Here is a 22,883-nt window from a genome sequence, read left to right on the forward strand (position 1 = left end):
AAAGCTGGACTGGGACAGCAGTTGGATAAGCAGATGGACATAGCACAGCACACCGTGTTGGGTTAGACTGGTCTCTCCCAAGCTAAGCAAGACTGGGCTGAAACAGTGATTAAAAAGGTGGTCTGGGGAAAGTTTCCATTTGTTGTAGAGGGGTATGCTTGTTTATAGAGCACAGATTCATTGCTAGCTCAGTAATGGTGTTCTCAAAATTGAACTTTTTGATGGGAGCAAAGAGGACATTGAGACTGTGCTGAAATCTGTACTTTTGAAACAGTTACTAGACTTATTTTTTTTCAGTCCTAGGTATTGTGACCACACTCAAGGTCCAGTGGTCACTACTTAAAAGTTTCACTGAAAATTTTTTCACTGCAAATTAAGCTTTTCTACCCCTAGAGCAGTTAACAGGTGTGGGCTGTTTTTCACTACACTGCAGAATATCCCTAGTACAATTGCATTTCGAAAAACATATTTATGTGAATGCTCAAGTGTTGTCTTTAGATTGTCTTTTAGTATATACTTTAGTGGCTGCAGTCACTGACTTAGATATTTATATACAAGATTGCATACACAGCAAGTAATTATAACGTAAGAGTTATTGTTAATGTGTTAACAATGTGCATTAATAATATGTTACCTGTAAAACTGATGTTCTCTGAACTTTTTGGAAGTTCTAGAGTTGTACTCTCACAGTAAGAATTTGGGAGGAGAGAACAATGATATAAAAGCTAATAGGGAATCTGATTATTTACAATATATGTTTAAAAAAACAATTGTATACATTTGGGAAACCTAGGTAAACTACAGATGCAAGAGAATTTGTATGTTTGTTGCTCAGAATTTGCATCAATGCATATTAATTCTGTTAAACCAGACTAGTATTTTAATTATGTACAAGTGATGTGTGATCCAAGAGAGGGATGTACTGTACAAGATGGGGAGTACTGACTGTAAATGTGGATTTTTTGGCATAGATGTATTTAGTATAAACTCTTACTAACTAAGCTCCATGGGTTTTGTTGCATGAAGAAACAGTTAAAGTATTCTTGAACAGGGAGGTTTCTTAAAGAAAAAATAAAGGAAAATGAGGGAAGAAATGTGTCCTAAGCTCTTCTTCCTTCATCCATAATTTACTCAGTTTTGGAATACCTGAGAAGGAGGGGAACAGTAAAATGTTTTTAAGTGCAGACATTTAAGTTTTCACTCTTCAGGCTTACAAATCTATTGATACATTTGAGAAATAAATAAGATGAAATGGTTTGTATTTCAGAAATAGAGAAGTAAGGAGGCACAAGCGTCACTGGAACACCCTAGTGTGAGCTAGAACTGAGCTCTGTTTTATATAAATCTTAATAACAATTAGATATTGTAAGGATAGATCTCTCTAGAGATATAGTTGTGTAGGTCTGTGGGTTTGTGGAGGAAAGACTTCTGTTCATCTCCAGAAGCCCGACATAACTGCTGGTTTTAAGACTTTCAAAGTGCTTGCCTGTGCTCTGTGATTCTAGTTTTGCTGAAATATCTCTTAAGGTTTATGGAAGTCTAGGGCTTTTAAGCTCTTCAAAGCCTTTTGAATCCGTACTTATATTTATATATAGCAACTTCCATTCGTGCTTGCCTTTCACTGTGGACACCAGAACATGGCCCTTTGCCCTAGAGCACAATGACTTCAGATTGCAGCAGTGAGATACCTGGTGGTCCAGTTCTTGTATCAAAGATGACCAGTGTATCCTTTTTGTGCTTTATACCAATAGAAAGTCTAATCTCAAATAAAGGTTCTGCTTTTGTTCACACAGATTGAATACAAAGATGTCAGCACAATTAATAGGAACATTTTAAAAGTGGTGACATTTGTTTCAGTTTTGAAATGGCATTTTTTTAAGGATCTTCATAGATCCTTAAATAGCAGCTTTCTAAGGATCTTGATAGAAAAGAACATCCGTGCTTTTATGTTCATAAACACCTTATTAGATGTAATAAATCTACTTAATCTTGTGTTTTAAAATAGGTCTTAAATATTATTAAATCATTCTTATCAATTAGATGTACAAACCCTCCATAGTTTCCTTTAATTCTTTTTATGGGTATCAGAACATATGATTTTTGAAAGAAGTGTTTGTAGTTAGTTTGTAATTCTTAGTAAAGTGTATGTCTTCCCTGTTGTCACTGGCACAGTAGATGCTTTGTAAAGTACAAAGCAGAAGATAAATTTTTATTTGGATTAACCTTATTATTAACTTTCCAGTTAGAAAATGAAAAAACCAGGTAATGAGGCCAAGAATAAAATGTAGGAGTGATTTAGTTTAAAAACCAGTAAGAGCTTTTAATCCATTAGGAATAAATCCACCGCAACAGGATAGTGCTCTGAAGCAGAATGTGGGTTTTGTTCAAGCGAGCTGAAGCACTATTTCCAAATCCAAACAGACTTCTTGTATGGCTGGTTATTGCTCGTTTTGCTTTCTCTGAGTCTGGGTGACTGCTCATTCTCCGGCTTCTGTAACTCCCTGGATTTTTCTTTCTTCTGCAGTATTTTTGTATGCTGCCTTAAGTTTGCTCCACGTCAAGCCTTTCTGAAGTTCTTTTACACTGAATCATTCCTCTTCTGCATTTATGTTTATGTGTGCTTGTCTGTGTCTCTGCACAGAGCAGAAGCTGTGGGTGTAATCATGTAGAAGATACATGGATGATTATGATTGGTATTTTAGTTGTATATACACCTTAGGTTTTACAGCTTGCATATAACTGCCAGGATGTATCTTGATTAAAAATTAGAAGTTACACTGCTTTTAGCTGAACTCCTCATACTTTGTTCAATATGTCTTAGTGCTTCACTTCTCTTGGAAAAAAATTCATATCCAAGATGGTTTCTAGCATATTTTGCTGCTTCAGTTTGACCTGGTTTAAACAGCAGCAAACTGTCTGGACTTGTACAGGTTAGAAAACCCCTGAACACAGGAGATCAGAAAAGAACAACAAGCAAGCAAAAAACCTTCAAACCAACCCAAACTGTAGTTTTCTGTTCTATTTGTTTTGGGGTTTGGGGAAGGTTGGTTTGTTTGCTTTTCTTTGTTTGGGAGTGCAGAGGAATGTAGAAGCGAAATTTTGCACAAGGTGTTTTTTCTGAAAGTGTAATTTTCTTCCTTTGCTCGTTTGGAGTCTGAAACAGCCTGTTACCATCACTATTTTTTCCAGGTAGTTTCCACCGCTAAAATGTACTTAAACAGAGAAAGATGGTGTGATTCCACTGTTATTTGTGTGGGCTGTAAACAACACTAGTCATCACTTCTATTTTTCCTGCTATCATTTTGTCTTTTTGGTGTTTCTTTGATTTGTGCATAAACATTACATAAAAAATAATTATGAATAATTTAATTGGAGATTTCAGCATTTGCAGATGTCTTATACTAATCCACGCATACATAGCTGCTTTGTAGTTTTGTGTATTGCAGCAACCTGTTCTGAATTTAACAAACTAGCTTGTTTGCATGAAGACGTATTAATAAACATTCCAAAAAAAGTACTAAAAACACAGGCAAGGAAAAAAGCACAGATGCTGTTTGTAGGAGTCAGTGAATTACAGTCCGTGGTCTGTTCCTTCTAACAGTTGTTTTTCCTCTTGTAGAACTTAACGACACAACCGCTTCCCGGATCCACAGACCCCACTGGAAGTGGTCCAGCCTCCCCGCAGGTAGGTCCTCCTTCACTGCCCTGGTGTCTCTCCGTTACGTGGGTTTAAGCCCACAGTATATCTCTTCATGCTGGAGTAGGGATGACAGCTACTTGTCTGTCAGGGTACTGGGATGTTTTGTTTGTGTATAATCCCTTTAGCTGGTCTTAAGCGTTGTCACTGGCGCATGGGGCTCTTGTAGGGATAGGATCTTGTAGGATCCGGAGACACAGGCTATGGAGCTCAGGGACACGGCCAGCACAGGATGGGATAGGAAGGGTTAACCTCAAAGGGCATATTGCATGACTAGGGAGCTAACTTCTAGCTGAAGGAAAAGAATTGATAGGCTTAAAAAATTGGCAGTAGTGGATAAAAAGTGAAGGTTGTTCTTCAGTATGTCTTGGAAGCAATTCAGCTTGTCCCAGCGTTGTGGGAGTAACAGTTTCACATCGCTCCTTAGCACCAGCAGTGCTGTAGCACAGAGCCTTTTGGTTTAGAACACCATAAGTGCTTTAGCTGCATAAATCAATAATAGCATTTTATGTAAAAATCATAAAGCCATTTACAATAAAATAAAAACCCAGAAGGACGGTATGCTAGAACTACCTATTGTACAAGGACTTTTACAATAAATTTGTTCTCTTAATCATAGGAAAATATCTTTGTGTCTTTGAGATAAAGACAGTCTTCTGTTTAGTACATCAAGAAGTGAGTCAATTTAAAAAAAAATAAAATTGGGACAACAGTAAATGCAGCTATTTATTTTAGTTACATACTATTCACTTTTTAAAGGTGTTACACAGAAATACATTATTTTACAAATTTAAATCAGAGCTGTGGTTTATTGGATTTAGTTTGACGTCTGATACTGCCCACATCTGGCAGTTGCTTGATTTTTCTGCGCCAGGAGGTGATTCCTCTCCGGGAGTGGTAGCTATTCGGTGTCACGCGTGTCTTAGGCAACAGTCATTCCTTTGCCCAGGACTTGTCTCTTTTTCCTGGCCTTTAGTGTGTCTGTCTGCCTAAAAGCCATGCAGGAGTAATGACTTGATTTGTGTTTTTGCAGCTGAATGACACTCAGTCTTTTGCCCAGAGGCTTCAGCTCCGAGTTCCCTCCATGGAGTCTTTGTTTCCGAGCTCGGTGAAGGAGTCCCTGTTCCGCTCTGCTTCGAAGGAGTCCCTGGTACGAACTTCTTCAAGAGACTCATTGAATCGTCTGGAGTTGGACACGGCTGGTCCCACCTTTGATCCGCCATCTGACATCGAAAGCGAAACAGAAGAGGCTCTGGGGAACACGGAGAGCCTCAGCAGAGAGCAGCTGCTGCAGCGGCTGCACAGGATGGAGCGCAGTCTGGGCAACTACCGCAGAAAGTACTCAGAGGTAGGCAATGCCATTCCTGACTCACCTTGGCGGAGAGAGGGGGAAAAAGATGAGGCTAACAGATACTGCAGGAGTCGATAATCTTTTTGTTTTCCTGTTTGGAGCAAATGGATCAACTTACAGCTAACACAGAAGTTAAGTTATTGTTGTAAGTCTAGTTATTTTTGGCTTAGACCAAATGTTTTTCTGGTAATAAAATGTAGAAATTGCTTTCTTCTGTTATTTGTAAATAATTTCATGCTGTCAGCAATTGAGATTAATCAGTAGTCCCTCACACAAAGTAGAGCTGGGATGGTTTCTGCTGAAAGCCTGTACCAGGGGTGAGGTTGGACACAGAGACGAGCGTGGCTTGTACTCGTGTGACAGCAAGTACACTTCTCTTCTGGAACTTGTTCTTGCAGTGCACAATGTATGTTCCATATATGTGCCATAGCGAGTGTTTTGTTTTCAATAAATAAGTTCTACTCCCCATAATTTCCAGGTATTCCCTGGAAGGATTTTGTTCAAGAATTATTTCTTCTGCTATTTCAGTGAAAACCAATGATATATGTAGTTTTGCTACTCGTTTTCCAAATAGTTGGGAAAAGTGGTGGTGTTGGATTATTATTATTTTTAAGTATGCGTATGTTTTGTATTTAAAACTGCCCATTTGCACTGTTTTTTACAGTTCTTTAAATGTTTGCTGCCCTCAAATACAAAAATTCCTGAGCAGACTTTTGGCTATTACTGTCAAAATTGCTGGAATCTAAAATATGTATAAAGCAATTACAGAATTCAGCATATACCTGAAAAAACAGTTGTCTCACATTAATTTAGAAATTATTTTGTCCTATTTCTTTTTCATTCTCTTCCAGCTAGTATAGTAAGATGCATTTTTTAAAAAGTTTATGCAAACAATGTTGCCAAAATTGAAAATTCTTCAGTTTTTAGGTTTGGTTTGGTGTTTGGTTTGGTTGTGTGGTTTTTTTGTTTGTTTGTTGTTTTTTTCTTAGTGTAGTCTATCCAGCAAGTCTTTAATTTTCTTTATCAAAAAGGTCTGTTTTTTTTTCTGGTTTGGTGAGTTTCTTTAATTCAGTTGGAAAAAATTGGTTGTTTGGAGTTTCAAAGAAAGTATTTTCAATATATAATGAGAATTTAAGATGATGGATTTTTTTTTTTCTCAAAGTAGGATACAAAGTTAGCACCTCAAGATATATGGTAGTTTTGGTTTTCTTTTAAGTGCAGAATAAGTAATTTCAATTCTGAAAAATCCTGATTTGTTTTAAGTAAGAATTTGATGTTCTCTTTTGGCTTAGAAACTTGTGGTTTTGGTGTTTTGGATTTGTTTTCCTTTAATTTTTGAGCAATTTGAAATCAGAGTATTCTGGTTCCAAGTGCCCTTAGGCTAATTCACCTTTGAACAGCTTAGGCAATTGTGTTCAAATTTTTAATTAAACTAAATTGTGCAATCATTCACTAGGTCCTTTTGTCAGCATACAATGAGAAATATCGTCCACTTCCAGTCTCTCTTTGTCTGCTGAGTATATGCAAAACACATGGGATGAGATTATTCAGTATTACACAGACCTTTTTTTGCTAGACTTCTAAATGTATTTTTTAATGCATACTCATTGTGAAATTAATTTTAGTTACACGTACTCTTACAAATGTACATCCCTGCAGAGTAGTTGTCTGGCATGTAACTTTCTAATGTGGTTGTTTTTTTGACTGCCTGTATTGAGGCATGGCTGTTCTTTTTATTGAAGGAGAAACTGCATGAATGCAGAATAACCTCTTTGTTTTGTCATGTAGGCTTTATTTTTTTAGCATGTTGGAGGCATTTTATAAATGGAAAAATGAAACATGGAGAAAATTTAAGTATGATTCTGTCAGAAGAACTTTCTTAAATGAAGAGTTTGAAAATACAGCTAGTGTTACAACTAAGCACATTATTTTGATAGCTGTTAGTGGCTGTGTTACCATCATTATACCTGACTTCTGTATTTTAGCTGGTGTCTGCTTATCAAGTTGTCCAGCGGGAGAAGAAGAAGGTACAGGTAAGCATTACTTTTCATCCTCTCTTACCTGAATGCTTTTCTGAATCTTAAAATGTGCAGTGTAAATACAGGTTTAATTTTCATTGTACCCTGTGTGTGTTTATGCCGTATATTTTGTGTGCGTATAATAAAAGACTCTTTTAGCTGGGATTTCTAAGAAAGCTAAATTAATATTGGTTTGTCAAAATAACTGAAGCTACTGTCCTCCAGCCTTTTTTATTGCATCATCTGAATTCAGATGATAGATTACCAACCCACAGCTGGCAGTTTATGATAGTACTTACACATCAAGTTTGACTTAAAAGAGAAATACAAATCATGAATGCTTCTGCTGAAATAGAATTTTATGAATTTATTTATGCTTTAAATATAAAGTTACATTTAATGCAACCAATGTTTATTCTTCCTTTTTTTTAAGGGCATTCTGAGTCAAAGTCAGGATAAAGCACTTCGGAGAATTGGAGAACTGAGAGAGGTAATTTCCTTTATTGATTGAATATTTACTTTATACCACACATACATAGGATCTTTCTCTGCCTGCCTTTTGATTTTTTTTTTTTGTTCGCTTTACAAAATATGTCATCATACAGTGAGGTTTTTTTACTGCTTGTTTTTATTCTTTTATATGGGGTTATTTCTCTGGCTTGTTTCCTGTTCAGCAACTTACTGTCTTACACTAAGGCCAGTCGTCGTTTGTCATACTGACTGTGCTGCTTTTCTGTGCACTCTGAAATCCAGAGAAATGTGGGTGGTTCTTGCAGTATTGTTAGGTCGAGCAGTAGGTATATCTGTGTAATTTGTTGTTCTAGGATTGAGAAATACTAATATTAGGCAAATACAAGTAATGGACATTTATTTTAATAAAGATTTTAGTGACTATCAATAAAAAAATTTAGGATCAAATTTTTAAAAATGCTCATATTGACCTTAGTTATAATATTTACATTGTTTTTATGGATTTGCAGTAAAGTTTGATTTCAGTAATAAAATCAGGTAGGTTGTATTATGATTATCACCTGCTTAGGTTATAGTGAAATGAAGTTCTAATGTATTTGGTATTGATAACTGTGGCTTAATTAAAAGACGTACAAATTATCAGGCAGAGCAAATTAAAAGGGCAAGTTCACAAAAGCCATATTGTCAAACCCTGGCGAAGCAGAAGGTGAAGCTGAAGCCGTTTTACTTGCCCAAAACCCAGCATCGGGTTCGGAGACGGGTGTGTGGGGGCCTCTCTGTCCATGATGTTACCTCCCGTGGCAGCCGGGCCCAGGCTCCCTCACACCCCCGGGGTGTCTCTCCGGCTGTGCTCCTGGGTTTGGTGTGGAGGCCGCAAGAGCCATCAGACCCTGGGGAGGTCACACCTTTGCCTGAAAGCAGATGAGCTCCAGGAAGCTGGGCCCGCAGACAGGAGCCGGAGTTGGTCCCTTGAGGGCGAGGGACCACGTGTGTACCCACGGCTCACACCACCTGTGCTACCAGCCAGGCAGCCAGCCATTTCACAGGAGGTCACTGCCAAATTGTGGGTTGCTCTTCAGCTATGCAGGGGGTAATCCAGGTAAGCAGACTGTGAATGGTGTCTGCCAGCATTTTGAGTCACATCTGTGTTGCTCCTGCCCCAGAAGCTGAGAGCAGTGGGACAGGGCTGGGTGTGTGGTGCTGCCTGGGCTGGCTCCCTGTCCTGAGCTGAGCGGTCAGCCTGCAGGAGGGGAGGACATACGGCATCGCTGACAATGTTTATGAGCCTGTTTAGAAAGGCCTGCAGTGACAGGACGAGGGGCAATGGCTTCAAGCTGGAGGGGAACAGATTTAGATTGGAGATTAGGAGAAAGTTCTTTACTGTGAGGGTGGTGGAGCACTGGAACAGGTTGCCCAGGGAGGTGGTTGAGGCCCCATCCCTGGAGATATTCAAGGGGAGGCTCGACGAGGCCCTGGGCAACCTGGTCTAGTTGGGGGTGTCCCTGCTGACTGTGGGGAGGTCGGACTAGATGGCCTTTGGAGGTCCCTTCTGGCCTGGGCAATTCTATGTTTCTATGATTCTATAATGTGCCTTCCCAATGGTTTGGGGAGGTTTTTTCCAGTTCACTACAAGGTCAAAGAAAATAAGCTCATTCTGTCTTAAGTCTATATCTACATGCTCCAGTGGGCTTAGTTTTCCAGCTTTTTGGTACTTGGTAAAGTTTGGAAGGCATATATATATATACCATAGTTAAAGCTTTTGATTATGCAAAAGGGTTTGACCTGTGCATACCCATTTTTCGCTTCTGTCACAGTCTTTCTGATTCATATATACATATGTTATATATTGTTTTCTGATATTTATATGTATATGAATTTTTATATATATTTGGTGTAAAATTTAGTTTCATTCTTATAAATCTTGTAGGTGTAAATATTCCCTCAAATCTAATGCTAAAATTCTTCTTTATTAATTGAAAAACTTCAAAAAGTAATTTTTTGGTCTTTTGGAAGCCCAAGTGTTACAGCATTAGGTAAAGCAGACTTAAAAAAAAATTACAAGTAAAATGGTATGTCTCCATTGTGGAAGCTAAACTGATACAAAATAGATCATTCATTGATGTAATAATTTGTTATCAGAAATTAATTTTAAAAATACTTTTATTCATCATACAGACCATTTTCCCCATAAATACGTTGAATCAGACAAGTTTCTTCTAAGAGGGCCATGTAAGAATAAAGTAAGTCTCCTTTGAGGCCAAGTTGACAGTGTGAAAGAGTCCCTGGAAATCAATGTGGCTTTTGGTTATCTTAGTTTTTTCCTGTTAAGAGTAATTCCTCAGCAGCAGTCTTCAGCATTCTGCTTCCCAGTCAAGGGTCAGAAGGGAGGTTGGGATGCAAAGAGAACTATTTTTGTGTTGGTTTCAGTAAATCTCTTTGGCACTTGTACTTGCACTGAGCTGCTTTACTTTGCTTAAAAGGAATTGCTTCTGAAGCTGAGAAGCACAAGGCAGAAGTGTGAGCAGTAGCTGTTGAGAACAGATTCGGAGTCGGGGGAAAGCAACACAGGAAGCATCCAGTGCCCCATGTTTTGTCTCTTGTTTGCTTTTTCATTATTTCTTTCTGTTTCTATTGTCCCCTCTCTGTGCCTGGCTAACAGAATCTTTGTTTATGGGTGGCGCTTGCTTTTATACAACCAGTCTTTGCAGAATTATGGTCACAGAAGCATTAGTTTCCTGGAGTAAGTCACTGGGAAGATGTATGTGTATGAAGTAAATATATAAATAAAAGAAATTACAATACAAGTTTGGGAAATTATTTACAATGTATGCATGAAATTTGTATGGTTCTGATTCTCTCAATAAGCACTTAGATATGAATTAATTTAACTTTTAATACATTTATTTTCTATTAGAACAATAATTATTTGAAGAAGTTAAAATACATAAACTTTAAAGCATAAGAAGTAATTAAAGGAAGCCTCCCTAAGGCAGTATTTTATAAGATTATATAGATCCTACTAATGCATTTAGGCAACATCTTCAAGTTTCTAAAGGTGTTTGGCCAAATGAATGCAAGTAGCACATAAAGCCACATAGTTAAGTTCTTTGTCATTCTGTGGCTTTCTCGTTTGAGACATATTTGAGGAACGAAAAGACCAACTTTATGTTCTTACAAATAGCATTTGTCATATTAAAATATTAGCATATTGAATGAGCATAAGAGAAATTTATACTTCTGCTGTTTATGTTCACTTAATCTAGTGGCTAAATGCACAGTCTAGTTTACCAGAGTGCAGTCTTAAATACTAGGAGAAACGTGTGCATGGAAAACAGTTTGAAGTGATCCCCACACAAAATTATTTTTAGGTAGAAAGAATCCTTGATAATTTTGCATCAAACCTAGATTCTTGGTGGTTTAATGCTGGTATTATAATTGGATGTTGTTATTATGTTGCATGCAATGTAATGTACAGTAAAAGAAATACCCATTTTATGGTTGTGTTTTGTTTTTTTTTTTATGGTTTGTGTTTCACAACTGTAAAAAGGTATTTTTAATATTATTTCATAATGTTTTGATAATCCTTTTAAATTCACATTTCAATTTTCATTTGAGAAATGTTTATTTATGATTCTCAGGAGCTCCAGATGGATCAACAAGCTAAGAAACATCTACAGGAGGAATTTGATGCTTCTTTAGAAGAAAAGGATCAACTTATTAGTGTCCTGCAAACTCAGGTAACAAACCTTAACTAACAAATATACTTTAAAACTCCTCTTCCTACTTTTTTTTCTTTAATATGTATTCCCTATAATGCATATCCATGTATTGAGATTTTTATGATTATCTAGAAATCAAGTGCATCTTTGTGGTAGAGGATATCTTTGTAAAATCTCAGTCATGTTAAATATGATTGTTTGATGTGGACTTAAATACCTCTGTAATGTGTTTGTTATCAAGAACATAACATTTGCAGACGTTTGAGCTAAGATTTCTTTGGCAAAATCTATGTGTTTTGCTTAATTGGTCTTTGTTTCTTCACTCATAATGATACTATTTTTGTTAATTGGAAACATAATCCAGATTTTAAAAAATGCTAAAAAAAATTCAGATAGATTTTTCCTTTCTCTATTTGCTGATAGCAGTTTTATTTAACACTGTAGTTTTGAAGATGAAAACATGATCTACTTAGAATCCTTGGGGTTTTTAACAAAAAGAACATTTTGTTTAGGTATCATTGCTGAAACAGAGGTTACAGAATGGTCAGATGGGCACTGAATTGCTTGATCCAAATACCCAATCTGAACCACAAGTTCAAAGTCCAACAAAAGAAATCAGTACAGAAAATACTGTGGAACCAGGAAGCAATGGTAGGTATTGCAGCTTTTTCAAGAGATCTTGAATTTTGGGGAATAAGCTGTTGTTTATGATGGAGTAACAATACTTAATGCTAACATGTCATAGTAAGGATATGTTTTCTGGAAGGAGACAATTGTTTTGAGAACAGTGTGGCAGCTAGAGGACAAGATAGCTCTTCTAAGATACTAAATTTTCCTGAGAATTCAAATCTGATACGTCTTGCTGATGTCAATAATGAAGATAGTATTGTAATTATTGCTTTTGCTGGATCCTGTTGTTACTATCTTAATATGAAGTTACTTACTTAATATAAATAAGGGATTCTGTCCCCCAGAAGCAAGAAGCTATCCCTGGAGTTTAGGCAGGCAACCAGTTGCTAGTCTTTTTTTTCTCTCTCTCTCTTTTTCTTTCTCTCTCTCTCTTTTTCTTTCTTTCTCTCTCTCTCTTTTTCTTTCTCTCTCTCTCTTTTTCTTTCTCTCTCTCTCTTTTTCTTTCTCTCTCTCTCTTTTTCTTTCTCTCTCTCTCTCTTTTTCTTTCTCTCTCTCTCTCTTTTTCTTTTTCTCTCTCTCTCTTTTTCTCTCTCTCTCTTTTTCTCTCTCTCTCTTTTTCTCTCTCTCTCTTTTTCTCTCTCTCTCTTTTTCTCTCTCTCTCTTTTTCTCTCTCTCTCAGAAAAAAGTCAAAGCAAAGATCTATTTTGATTTTCATGCTATTGAATAGAATCATAGAATCATCTAGGTTGGAAGGGTCCTTGAAGATCATCTAGTCCAACCATCAACCTAACTCTGACAAAAAAAAAGATAAGAAATAAGCAATAAAAAAATCACTAAACCATATTCCTGAGGACCATGTCAACCCGTCCAATATTTGGTTACTGGGCAAGGGACATTATAATGCTGATAAATAACAAAAGTATAATTTGTTGATATCCTCATAAAAGGTAGGGTTGAACGTACATCGCAAAATGATCTTTGTTCAGCATTTGCCATGATTTTTGTATGTTAGGATGATATGAAGAGTTAGATTAGAGATTTTCATATCCAACATCATGCCTTTTGTAGTATTTAGGAAATAACGTAAGTATCCAGTCCCTAAGAATTGGGGTTCAAGATGTTTCCTGTGCTGGAGTCTGCTTCTAGACTATAGTCTGTAAGACTTACAGTTGTAAACCAAACCCCTGAATTTGTCTGATCCTGTTTTCATGCCAAGTAGTCCAGAGTCTCCAGAGCATCAGTACAGAACACACAGTAAAATACTACCCAATGTGCTGCTTACAGAGAGGCGTACAGCTCACAGGGACCCTAAACATGGCCTTTATCCTGCCAAATGTAGTATTGCCAACCTGGGTATTTTAGAATGAACGTCATACCCAGGCCTGGGGAAGCAGAAATCTGTGTGCTTGGCACTTAGAGATCTGATTTGCTTTCTTTCGTGTTTCTTCCTGCTTGTGAATATTCTGTTAGTAGCAGCAGGCAGGTTTATAATTCATGATGACTTTTTGCATTGAAAACCTTGTTGAATAATAGTTTGGTTTTGAAGCTTGTATAGTAACTGGGGTTTTGTAAATCAATTTGGAGTGAAAGACTTCATTTACTATTCTGTGGGTGTGTAGTATGTTTCTGGCAGTTAAAGTGGTCACTAGGAAGTTTTGCAGACTTTGTACAATTTTCTTTAGAGATCCGTGAGTTGCCTGCAACGTGAATGATGAATGCAGATACACATTTTGGAAACGGTGTGCATACGATAATGTTGGTATGTTGTCTTGTAGAGGGTAATGAAGACTCTGATAAAACACTGGAAACTCTTAATCAGAGGGTGAAGCGCCAAGGGAACTTACTGCAACGTTGCAAGGAGACGATTCGATCACACAAGGAGCGCTGTGCCCAGTTAACCAATGAGAAGGAGGCACTTCAAGAACAGTTAGAAGAGAGACTTCAGGAATTGGAGAAGATGAAGGTGTGGAAAATGCTCTTAACTTTATGGGTAGCTGCTAAAACATGGCAAGAACTCCAGTATTTCCAAAATTTATTAATAAGGCAGACCATTAAACAAACTGTCTCTATACTTTTTTGGAGTTCAAGGTGCAAAACCCACCTGGAATGAATACATGGAGCAATTACTCAAAAAGGTGTAAAGAAGGGTGTGAAACCTTGCTGTATGAATAACTATCAAAATGGTAACAGAAATAACGTAGCTGTGGGAAGTTGGGGTGAGAAAAAGGCTTGTTCTAGCAGAGAAGACAGGAGGCAAAGTGGGAAAAGCAGAGCAGAACTAAACCTCTAAGACCCAGTGGAAGAGGCATCAGTTCTGTAAATGAACAGAAAACACAGAAAGGCAGGGCAGTGGGGAGCACAATATAGTGTAGGTAACATCAGTGCAGTGCCAAAGCTAAATCTGTGTTTTGCTCTGTTTTCCTTTAAGCCCATTAATGCTGAGTTTGGGGTAAAAGTAAGGCAGCTGATAGTAACAAGAAACATGAACGTGTGATAAGTATGGCTATACTCAACTTCAGTTCTGGAGCTCAGATTCTGTATTGGTGTCTTAGCACTATCACAGTTTGAAGGAGCTCTGAAAGACTCGAATATTTTAAGAACCTTTTCCAGAACAAGACCAGTAATGAGTAATTATCTTGTGTTGCTGAGATGCTCTTGTAAGCTGAGATGCAGATACTAGAACAGGTGCCTTAGGCATGTTTCTTGCCCATTTTGCTGTAGCAGCTCTGACATCCATGAAAGAACTGTGGTGGCTGTACAAAGCCTTCAGATATCTGAATTATTATGGAAGCCATGAGGCAGCCTCACACCAGGAGATTTAAAAGTAGTTTCAGGCAGCCTACTGGAATTTCCCTGGATTCTGTTCTGTGCTCTTCCTCCAAGTGCTCATAGGGCAGGGCAAGAGCCCGACCTGAGCTGTTTGTAACAATAAGGTGTTTTCTTACAGATGTCAGTGCTTTAAACTTGTGGTTGGGTGTTTTTTTAGGACCTTCACATGGCTGAGAAGACTAAACTGATTACTCAGCTGCGTGATGCGAAGAATTTGATTGAACAGCTAGAACAAGACAAGGTAAAGAAAAAAATGTTCTTTAAACTCTGTGTAGTTTTTGAAGAAGATTGTTTAAAACTCAAAATACCTGGCTTCTTGGTATTAGAAGCTGTTCTTGTCTGGTGTGGTTTGGTTTATGTTTTAATGAGCAAATAATTTCAGCTGAGAGTTTGATTGTACAGATACTCTAGGCTATTTGTCCATTAGATTATACATATTACTGCAAGATGATGTTATTTAGGATGGAGCAGTTATGCTGAACACACTCCTCAATGCCAGCTGAAAAAAAAATAGAAAAACAAAGCCAAAACAACAAAAAAACCCTCTCAAACACAGATGAAGATGAGATAAAATGTAAATGAATTACAAATGACCAATGAAGGAAAAGCAACTGTAGTTTCTTAGGAATATGAAGAGTTTCTCAGTTTTTTGTTGTGTTTTTTTTTTGTTCCTTAAAGTATTTTTTTTTCCATCACAGTCTTGGTACTTGGAATAACTTCTGTGGTGTAATGAGAAACATGACTAACACTCATTGTATGTGCATGTTCTCTAAGGAGAAGTAAGCACACTACAATGCTCTTAGTTTTGGTTTGTTTACAGAATACATATTTCAAATAAAAGTATCTGTACCAGAAGGAGAAAGTTTTCTGATGATCCTTAATTGCTGGAGGAGTTCTTGTCAATGCTAGACAAATTCCAGCTTCTTACCTTCTTTTTGTTAGCATTGGATTATGTCCTGGCTTGAAATTGTTTTAGCTGTATGTCTTACTTATTTGCTAGCTTTTTATCACAAGGACCTTTTCCACAGGGCATGGTAATTGCAGAGACAAAGCGACAAATGCATGAAACATTGGAAATGAAGGAGGAGGAGATAGCCCAACTACGCGCTCGGATCAAACAAGTAACTACAAAAGGCGAGGAATTAAAAGAACAGAAAGAAAAATCTGAAAGAGCTGGTAAGAAATTCTGGAGATTATTAGCTTTCACACTTAAACATGAGAAAGCTTCATCCTGGTCTTCTTGCACTCTTTCATCAGTTGTTTGGAATGGATATTAAGAGACTCTGGTTTTCCTAAAGTTCTACGTATCACCCCTGGTAGGGTCATTGCTAACCACTTCTGGTCAGCGGAGTTCAGGGATGGTTTTGACTGATTTGTCTCTCTTAACGATTCAACTGGAGTTAGGAAGGAAACTGCTGAAGGGCAACTGTACTTTCCCGTTTGTAGGAGAAAAGATTGATAGAGTTCTGTGCTGGTATAACTTCAGAAGGGAAACGTGCAACTGTCTATAAATTATTATTATAATGCTGCCCGTATTTTACATAGAAAGCATAGCAGTGAGTGTATAATATGTTGGGAACACATAGAAACAAGAGGATGTGTTACAATCATGATAAGCATTTCCTTTCAATAACTGCAGCAGAAGCATTTCTGATTTCTTTTTAGCGAAACAACGGTGATGATTCGTTTTGCTTCAGGCTTTGAACCTAGCCTTTACGTAGCTACTAGATGCTGTAGTTTGCTTCTGATGGAAATTAGTTAACATTAATTATGCATACTTGTGGTTCTCCTTTTGCTTGAAACTAAGTTAAAAGATCAAACCGTCCCACTTTTGTTTTTTGAACGGTGAGATTGTTTTGCACTATGTCTATCAAAATTCTTTTAGAAGAATTTAGTTTGCTGTCCTAGGCATTTAAAGGAGTTCACTTTTTTAGCATAAGCTCACATGTGGTTAGTTTGCATAAAACAATATGCATGTTTTCTTTCTCTAAAAAGTGATGAGAAGTTCAAACAATACAGTTCATAAGGGTTTATCTTAAATCTACGTAGATTTAGATCAGAACTTTCAATTGTAAAGATCAAATTAGATAGATGATCCTGCTGTAATACAGAAAAGTAGCTTAATCACCCATCTTGTGAAAGTACCAAACCTTTTGATTAGGTGCTCTCCGCTCTTACCCTTTCAGGTTGCAAGTGTCCTTTTAGCTCTGGAAGTTCATATTTCAGAAGTCAGTCTTGCTAAAGCCAAATTTTTTTCAGTTCTTCGAGACTAGGAAGCTTTTCTTCATGATTAAAAAAAAAAAAGCTGAAAAATATTTTGATGCTTCTGCAGATACAATGTTACTGTTGTAGTTATTTGAAACACAGCATTTTTTTGAAGCAGTATAAACCTTTCAATTATGATCTAATACCTACACACTGTTTAATACAGTGACTTCCTCAAATTTCCATAGCCAGAAGCTGAAAATGGGATACCCAGAAAACTTTACTGTAGTGAGAAGTAATTTTACTTATGAATAACATGTTGAGTACACTGCACTTGTCTAGGGGGAGATCTCTATATTAAATATGCTCTCTTTTAACTAAAATTTTGAAGTGCTTTTGGTAACTTCTATGGTACATAAGCATTCACTTTGCCTTTGAGTGCCTTTATTTTTGTACTCTGTTAAGCATGCATATATAAAAGTTGGAACCCTTGGAAAATTGGTTAACACTACTTCTAAGATTGTAAGGTGACCTTTATTAGGTTTTCCTATTACTTCTTGGCTTTATGCATTCCAAAAATGTTGTGATGTACAATGGAAGTGTAGTTCCATACAGTTGAACTAAATTGTTCAGGCATTTGAGAATGCCACCATCAATAGTGCAGGAGCCTGAAATTACTTCTGTGTCACAGACTTTGAGTTGTACCAGTTTTAAGAATTTGGCAGTTTCATGTATTTGAGGTCAACATGTTTTAAGTTCTGTTTCCTGGATGTGAGAAGACTTTAAATTCTAGACCTCTCTTTTTCTGTATCATGATTTAGTGAAGAATTGACTTCATGGCGTATTGTATTTGTAGAAATGTTGATTTCATTTATGTTATGGCAAAACAAGAATAAGCATAATACACTTGTACTTCTAATTTACTTTCACAGTGCTATGTTGTAGGCCAAAAAGAGGAATATTTTTCAATTTCATGTTTTTAACCTGCATAGAGTTACGTGTCTGACTTTTTTCTTTGTAATTCAGTAATTTCACTTTAGTGAAATGCTCCAGTGTTTGATTTAATGTTACTGCATTTTTGTGTAGTGAAAAGGTATGTATGCCTTTTTCCTGTGTGTTGTGTAAATTGTAACTTGGTGTCCCCAGTTGAAATTCATTTTTTTTGTACTTAGAGGTACATTATGTTGAAATCTCACAGAGCATCTTGTTTTTGTGCATCCACACATGCCAATAAGTGAATCATGGTGCCTTTCCCAAGCCTTGTATGAACAGGACTGGGGTAAGGGCTTTTTTTCTTACATCACACATTGCGTGCTTGAACTTGGCTCTAAAAAGTAAGTTCTGTGCTTCTCAGGCACTTTTACTTGAAGTAACTGCAACTGATTTTTAAAATTTTTTTCTTAATGCTTTGAAATGGACATTGTTGAAGTAGAATGTAAATAATCCAAGCTATTTATAGTGTCTGTAAATTTGCTGGTAAACTGAAATTTGTTTTTCCTGAAACTGCTTGGCACAAGTCCTTTCTGACTTCTCTGGATGCAGATTATTTACTTATATTTTGTACAGTAAGCAACAAAAAAAGTCTTTAGGAAGCAAATTAATTTTGATGTTTCTTTTGCAAGCTTAATTAATGTATGCTTTGCACCTTTCTTCAGAGAAACAAAAAGCTTGGACTATACATTTAAAATCCCACCTACATGCACAAATCAAATATAGGAAATGAATCCAACCTTTGCTTCCCAAACTTTTGACAAGATGCTTGTTCTCAGCCTTCAGTAAGAAATGTAAATTCCTCCTTTTCCATCCTGTTCAGGTATTTCTCCCCGGTTTTCAGCAGCAGATGGCACTGCAGCTGAAGGTAACAGGGCTGCAGCGCCAGCAGAGCCAGCAGAAAGGCGCAGGGTTGGGCCAGGAGTTGGGGTGGCAGGAGAGCGGGCCAACAGCATCTTGGTCTGTATCAGGAACAGCGTGGGGAGTAGGGCCTGAGAGGTGATTGTCCCCCTGTACTCGGCACTGGTGAGGCCTCACCTTGAGTACTGTGTCCAGTTTTGGGCCCCCTGCCATAAAAAAGACATCGAGGTGCTGGAGCGGGTCCAGAGAAGGGCGACAAAGATGGTGAGGGGGCTGGAGAATAAGTCTTATGAGGAGAGGCTGAGGGAGCTGGGGTTATTCAGCCTGGAGAAGAGGAGGCTGAGGGGAGACCTTATCGCTCTCTACACCTACCTGAAAGGAGGGCGTAGAGAGGTGGGGTTCGGTCTCTTTTCTCAAGTCACAGGCGATAGGACGAGAGGAAATGGCCTCAAGTTGTGCCAGGGTAGGTTCAGGCTGGATATTAGGAAAAATTTTTTCCCTGAAAGGGTTATCAGACATTGGAATGGGCTGCCCACGGAGGTGGTTGAGGCACCATCCCTGGAGGTGTTCAAAAGACGGGTTGATGTAGTGCTGGGAGGTATGGTTTAGTGATGATGTTCCTTGTTTGTTGTGTGGGTGTCTATTTTTGTCAGTTAGGTTGATGGTTGGACAAGATGATCTTTAAGGTCCCTTCCAAGCTAGGAGATTCTGTGATTCTGTGAGAGACAGGGGCTGCCACTGAAGTCCCTGTGTGAAGCTCTAGCACGCGTTTTATAACAATACGTTTTGCAACCTTGCGCTTCTTAAACTCTGCTCGGGCTCTTTTTGTGTAGTTTGTGTACTGCACAGGAGAGTTTCTGGCTTGTCTGCCTTGGTCACGGGAGTGGGATTTTGCCAGATTCCCCCGAGCCTGTGTTGGTGTGATGGCTCCTGGTTCGGGTTTTCCACCGTGCCCTTGTAAGAGCTGAGTGAGCCGTGCCTCGGGTGAGAGACCTTCCCGCGGCAGGAGCTCTGCTGCTTGGGGAAGGACACCTTTACTCTTTGCGTTCAGAATAAACGTATTTGGATAAAAGCACAGACTTCTATTCCAGGATTTTGTCCAGAGTAGAATTAAAATCTCTTGTAGATTAAAAATAATAATAACGTTCTGTCTACTTGATGATAATTTAGTCCTCTGCTGGTTTGAAACTCAGCCGTGTTATGCTACACTAGGATTAACTCCTTTGAGTAAAAGCGTTCTGTTTTGCTTAAGTGCTAAAAGTGCCTGAGATGCATATAATTTAACTTTTAGAGAGCTGTGTGTTTCTCTGAAGTGTTGCTTCTTTGTGCTTTCATGCCACTGTGGTGTTTTATCCATGAGCTTTTGTCTGGCTCTCCTGGCAGCATCCCGCTGGCGGTGCAGGGCGCAGCGGCACCCTGCATGCTGCTGGGCTGGTCCATGGCAGCTCTCGGTCCCGGGGGCTCTCTGCATCTCCTCTTTGGCACCTCTGTGCACTGTGGCAAATGCATTCCCTTCCCTTTTGCGGAAGCAGCAGGTTTCTCAAAAATAAAGTACGTGCTGCTCAGGATAAGAGTCAGAAAATGTGTGTGGCAAAGTGAAATAATAATAATAATAATCTTTTACTTGCAGGCTTTATTTTCAAGCTATACTTTGTAAAGGTCTGTAGGGTTGTGGGGGTTTTTTTGGTTTGGTTTTTTTTCTGTTGTTTTTTCTGTAATGCTGTAATACTGAAGACATGACCAAGTTTGCTGGCTGCGCGTGCTTTTGTTTGGGCTGAGGGGAGCATCGGGAAGTCGATGCCGTCCTTCAGCCACGTTGGCACGGGCTGTGTTTGTAACTGAGCTGTGCCCGGGGCGCCCAGGGGACAGGACTCGGGTCCCTTTGATGGGGACTGCCAAGAACTGTGCTTGGAAAGTAAGGAGCTGTAAGCCTCGTGCATGCTCGCGTTGTGTTTCAGACTGTTTTGCTGTTTGAAATAATCTCTAGCGCTCTGAATTTTTTGTATTCAGTTTCAATATTTAACAATTTAAGTAGAACCAGGAGTGAAATAGTGGATAAAATAATTTGCTTTGGTATTGCTAGGGTCAATAACGATCCTTTTTTGTCCTGAAACATGATTGTTGCAGTGAGTAGTCAGAGAAGGTCGTCCTCAGAAAACAAGAAAATTCTGGAGAAGATCAGAATATGAGTGAATGCAATTTCATGGAATTAAGTTATTTTAAAACATATTTGCAGCATTGCCTCAGAAGTAGAGACTGTGGTTAAAAGTTTCAGTTTTGAATGTTATCGGAATATGTGGAATGGAAATTATTATTTACTTCTCAAACTCATGCCTGAGTGTTATTAAAGATATCTTCAAAAAAACAAGGATTACAAGAATTGCTGTGAATGCCTACTAAATAGAGAGGTGTGTGTCTATTATGATACTCTTTTTGGGATAGTACTAAGTAGAAGAAAGCTCAGCATAATAAATAACGCTTTAAAAAATTATTTTGTTCCGTCTGCTCCCAGAATGCTATCCAAATAGTCCAGGGTATAGTAGAACAATATTCTTTTAGGTTTTTTGTGCTCTGCCAAATTACAGTCTTGATACTAGCACTGTGATTTTGTATCTTGCAGGGTTGTTTTGCCAAAGTTCTTTTATGCAAAAAATGAACCAAATTGTAGACTGTTCTGAGACTGAATTTTCCTTTGATATGCAGAAGAGGTTTTCCACATTCATGATCTATTCAGGAAAAGGGATTTCCCTAATAGGGATCAAATTCTAGTCTTGTGTAATTCTGTATAGATTCTGCCATCAGTTGCAGCGAGGAGATCAGATACTGGTATTGAATAATAATAACAATAATTAACTGCTCACAACACAGGAATTTGCTTCCTTTTTATATCTAAATGATCACTTACAAAGTGAATAAAGTATGTTAGAATACTTTTCCTTAGCATAGGAAGAAGCTGTGGAATTATTGCTTCTTATTAGTAAATTAGAATGTGTTTCAGCAGACTTGTGCATTGTATGCAAATATAAATGAATTTCATCAGTGCAGTTGAGTGTTCTTTTGAAACATCTTATAGATATTCAAGTTTTCTGGCAGCAAGCCTTAATATTTTTTTCTTAAGTTTTGTTTGCAAAGTTTAGAAGTGCAAGACAGTCTTCATAACATGGGAGCGTTTTTCCAGTGTCTCTGAATTGCATTGATAGTAGCTTACCTTAAAAGTAAATAGAGAAACAAGGAAATTAGCAAAGCCATCTGTGTGGACTCCACCAAACCCACAGTTTCAAGAGGAGGTTATTTAGGTTGCACCATTTGAAATGAATGTGTCTTAGGTAAATAAAATGCCTGGTATTATACTTCAGTGTTCTATTCAGGAAGAATTCTGTCATGATTCAGTAAAGACTCACTTGCAGTCATTCCTGGTTTATGCTTCCGTCTGCTTGTTTCAGTGGAAAAAGAACTTGTGAATTGCCTTCAGGCAGGTTTTTCCCTCCTCTTTGAAGTTATTCAGCACATATAGCCAGAAGAGGAGCCATTGTTTACTTACATGGTCTATGTATTTTATAGTGATTTCAGGGGGTGAAATAAAAGCTACAGAATGTATTAGAAGACACTCACAGCTATTTGTCAGTTCTTTTTCCTTTCTAGATAATAAACCCATGTGAATTCTTGATGGATTCCAAAGTTCATTCTTCTGTTACTCGTGTAGTTTACAGTTACTGAGAATTCTGTTCTTCTATTAAGGGACATAAATATTTTCTGACTATCATATATGTTTTGTTTTTCTTTGCAGCTTTTGAAGAGCTTGAGAGGGCTCTAAGTACTGCCCAAAAGACAGAGGAAGCCCGGAAAAAATTGCAGGCAGAAATGGATGAAAAAATCAAAGCAGTAGAAAAGGCAAGTGAGGAAGAGAGGGTAAATCTCCAACGGGAGTTAACCAGAGTGAAACAAGAGGTGGTTGAGATTATGAAGGTAAAAACTGAGACTTACCCTGCATTATTTTAATCTAATAATTCAATTACAATTAAACTGTAGTTGTAAAATACATTAGTATATCAGTATATTGTTATATTCTGGGATTAAATATTTACTTAAGACAAAATAGAAAACTCCCTCCC

General features: G+C 37.8%; 1 protein-coding gene across 5 annotated transcripts in view; it reads left to right on the top strand.

Annotated features, from left to right (window-relative positions):
* Positions 1-22,883, top strand: part of GOLGA4 (golgin A4) — a 65,118-nt gene that overhangs the window by 15,643 nt on the left and 26,592 nt on the right. For 3 of the 5 annotated variants that reach the window (XM_014949483.1, XM_014949479.1, XM_014949480.1), the window contains 10 exons: positions 3,620-3,685; positions 4,731-5,045; positions 7,034-7,081; positions 7,500-7,556; positions 11,176-11,274; positions 11,769-11,907; positions 13,662-13,849; positions 14,873-14,956; positions 15,744-15,891; positions 22,559-22,737. In XM_014949483.1, the coding sequence (XP_014804969.1) occupies positions 3,620-3,685; positions 4,731-5,045; positions 7,034-7,081; positions 7,500-7,556; positions 11,176-11,274; positions 11,769-11,907; positions 13,662-13,849; positions 14,873-14,956; positions 15,744-15,891; positions 22,559-22,737 (1,323 nt within the window). The remainder of the gene's footprint in view (positions 1-3,619; positions 3,686-4,730; positions 5,046-7,033; positions 7,082-7,499; positions 7,557-11,175; positions 11,275-11,768; positions 11,908-13,661; positions 13,850-14,872; positions 14,957-15,743; positions 15,892-22,558; positions 22,738-22,883) is intronic. The other 2 variants (XM_014949482.1, XM_014949481.1) reach the window with 2 other exon arrangements.

The sequence above is a fragment of the Calidris pugnax genome, unplaced genomic scaffold (assembly GCF_001431845.1).
Source record: "Calidris pugnax isolate Ruff unplaced genomic scaffold, ASM143184v1 scaffold124, whole genome shotgun sequence".
NCBI classification, from domain to species: Eukaryota; Metazoa; Chordata; class Aves; order Charadriiformes; family Scolopacidae; genus Calidris; species Calidris pugnax.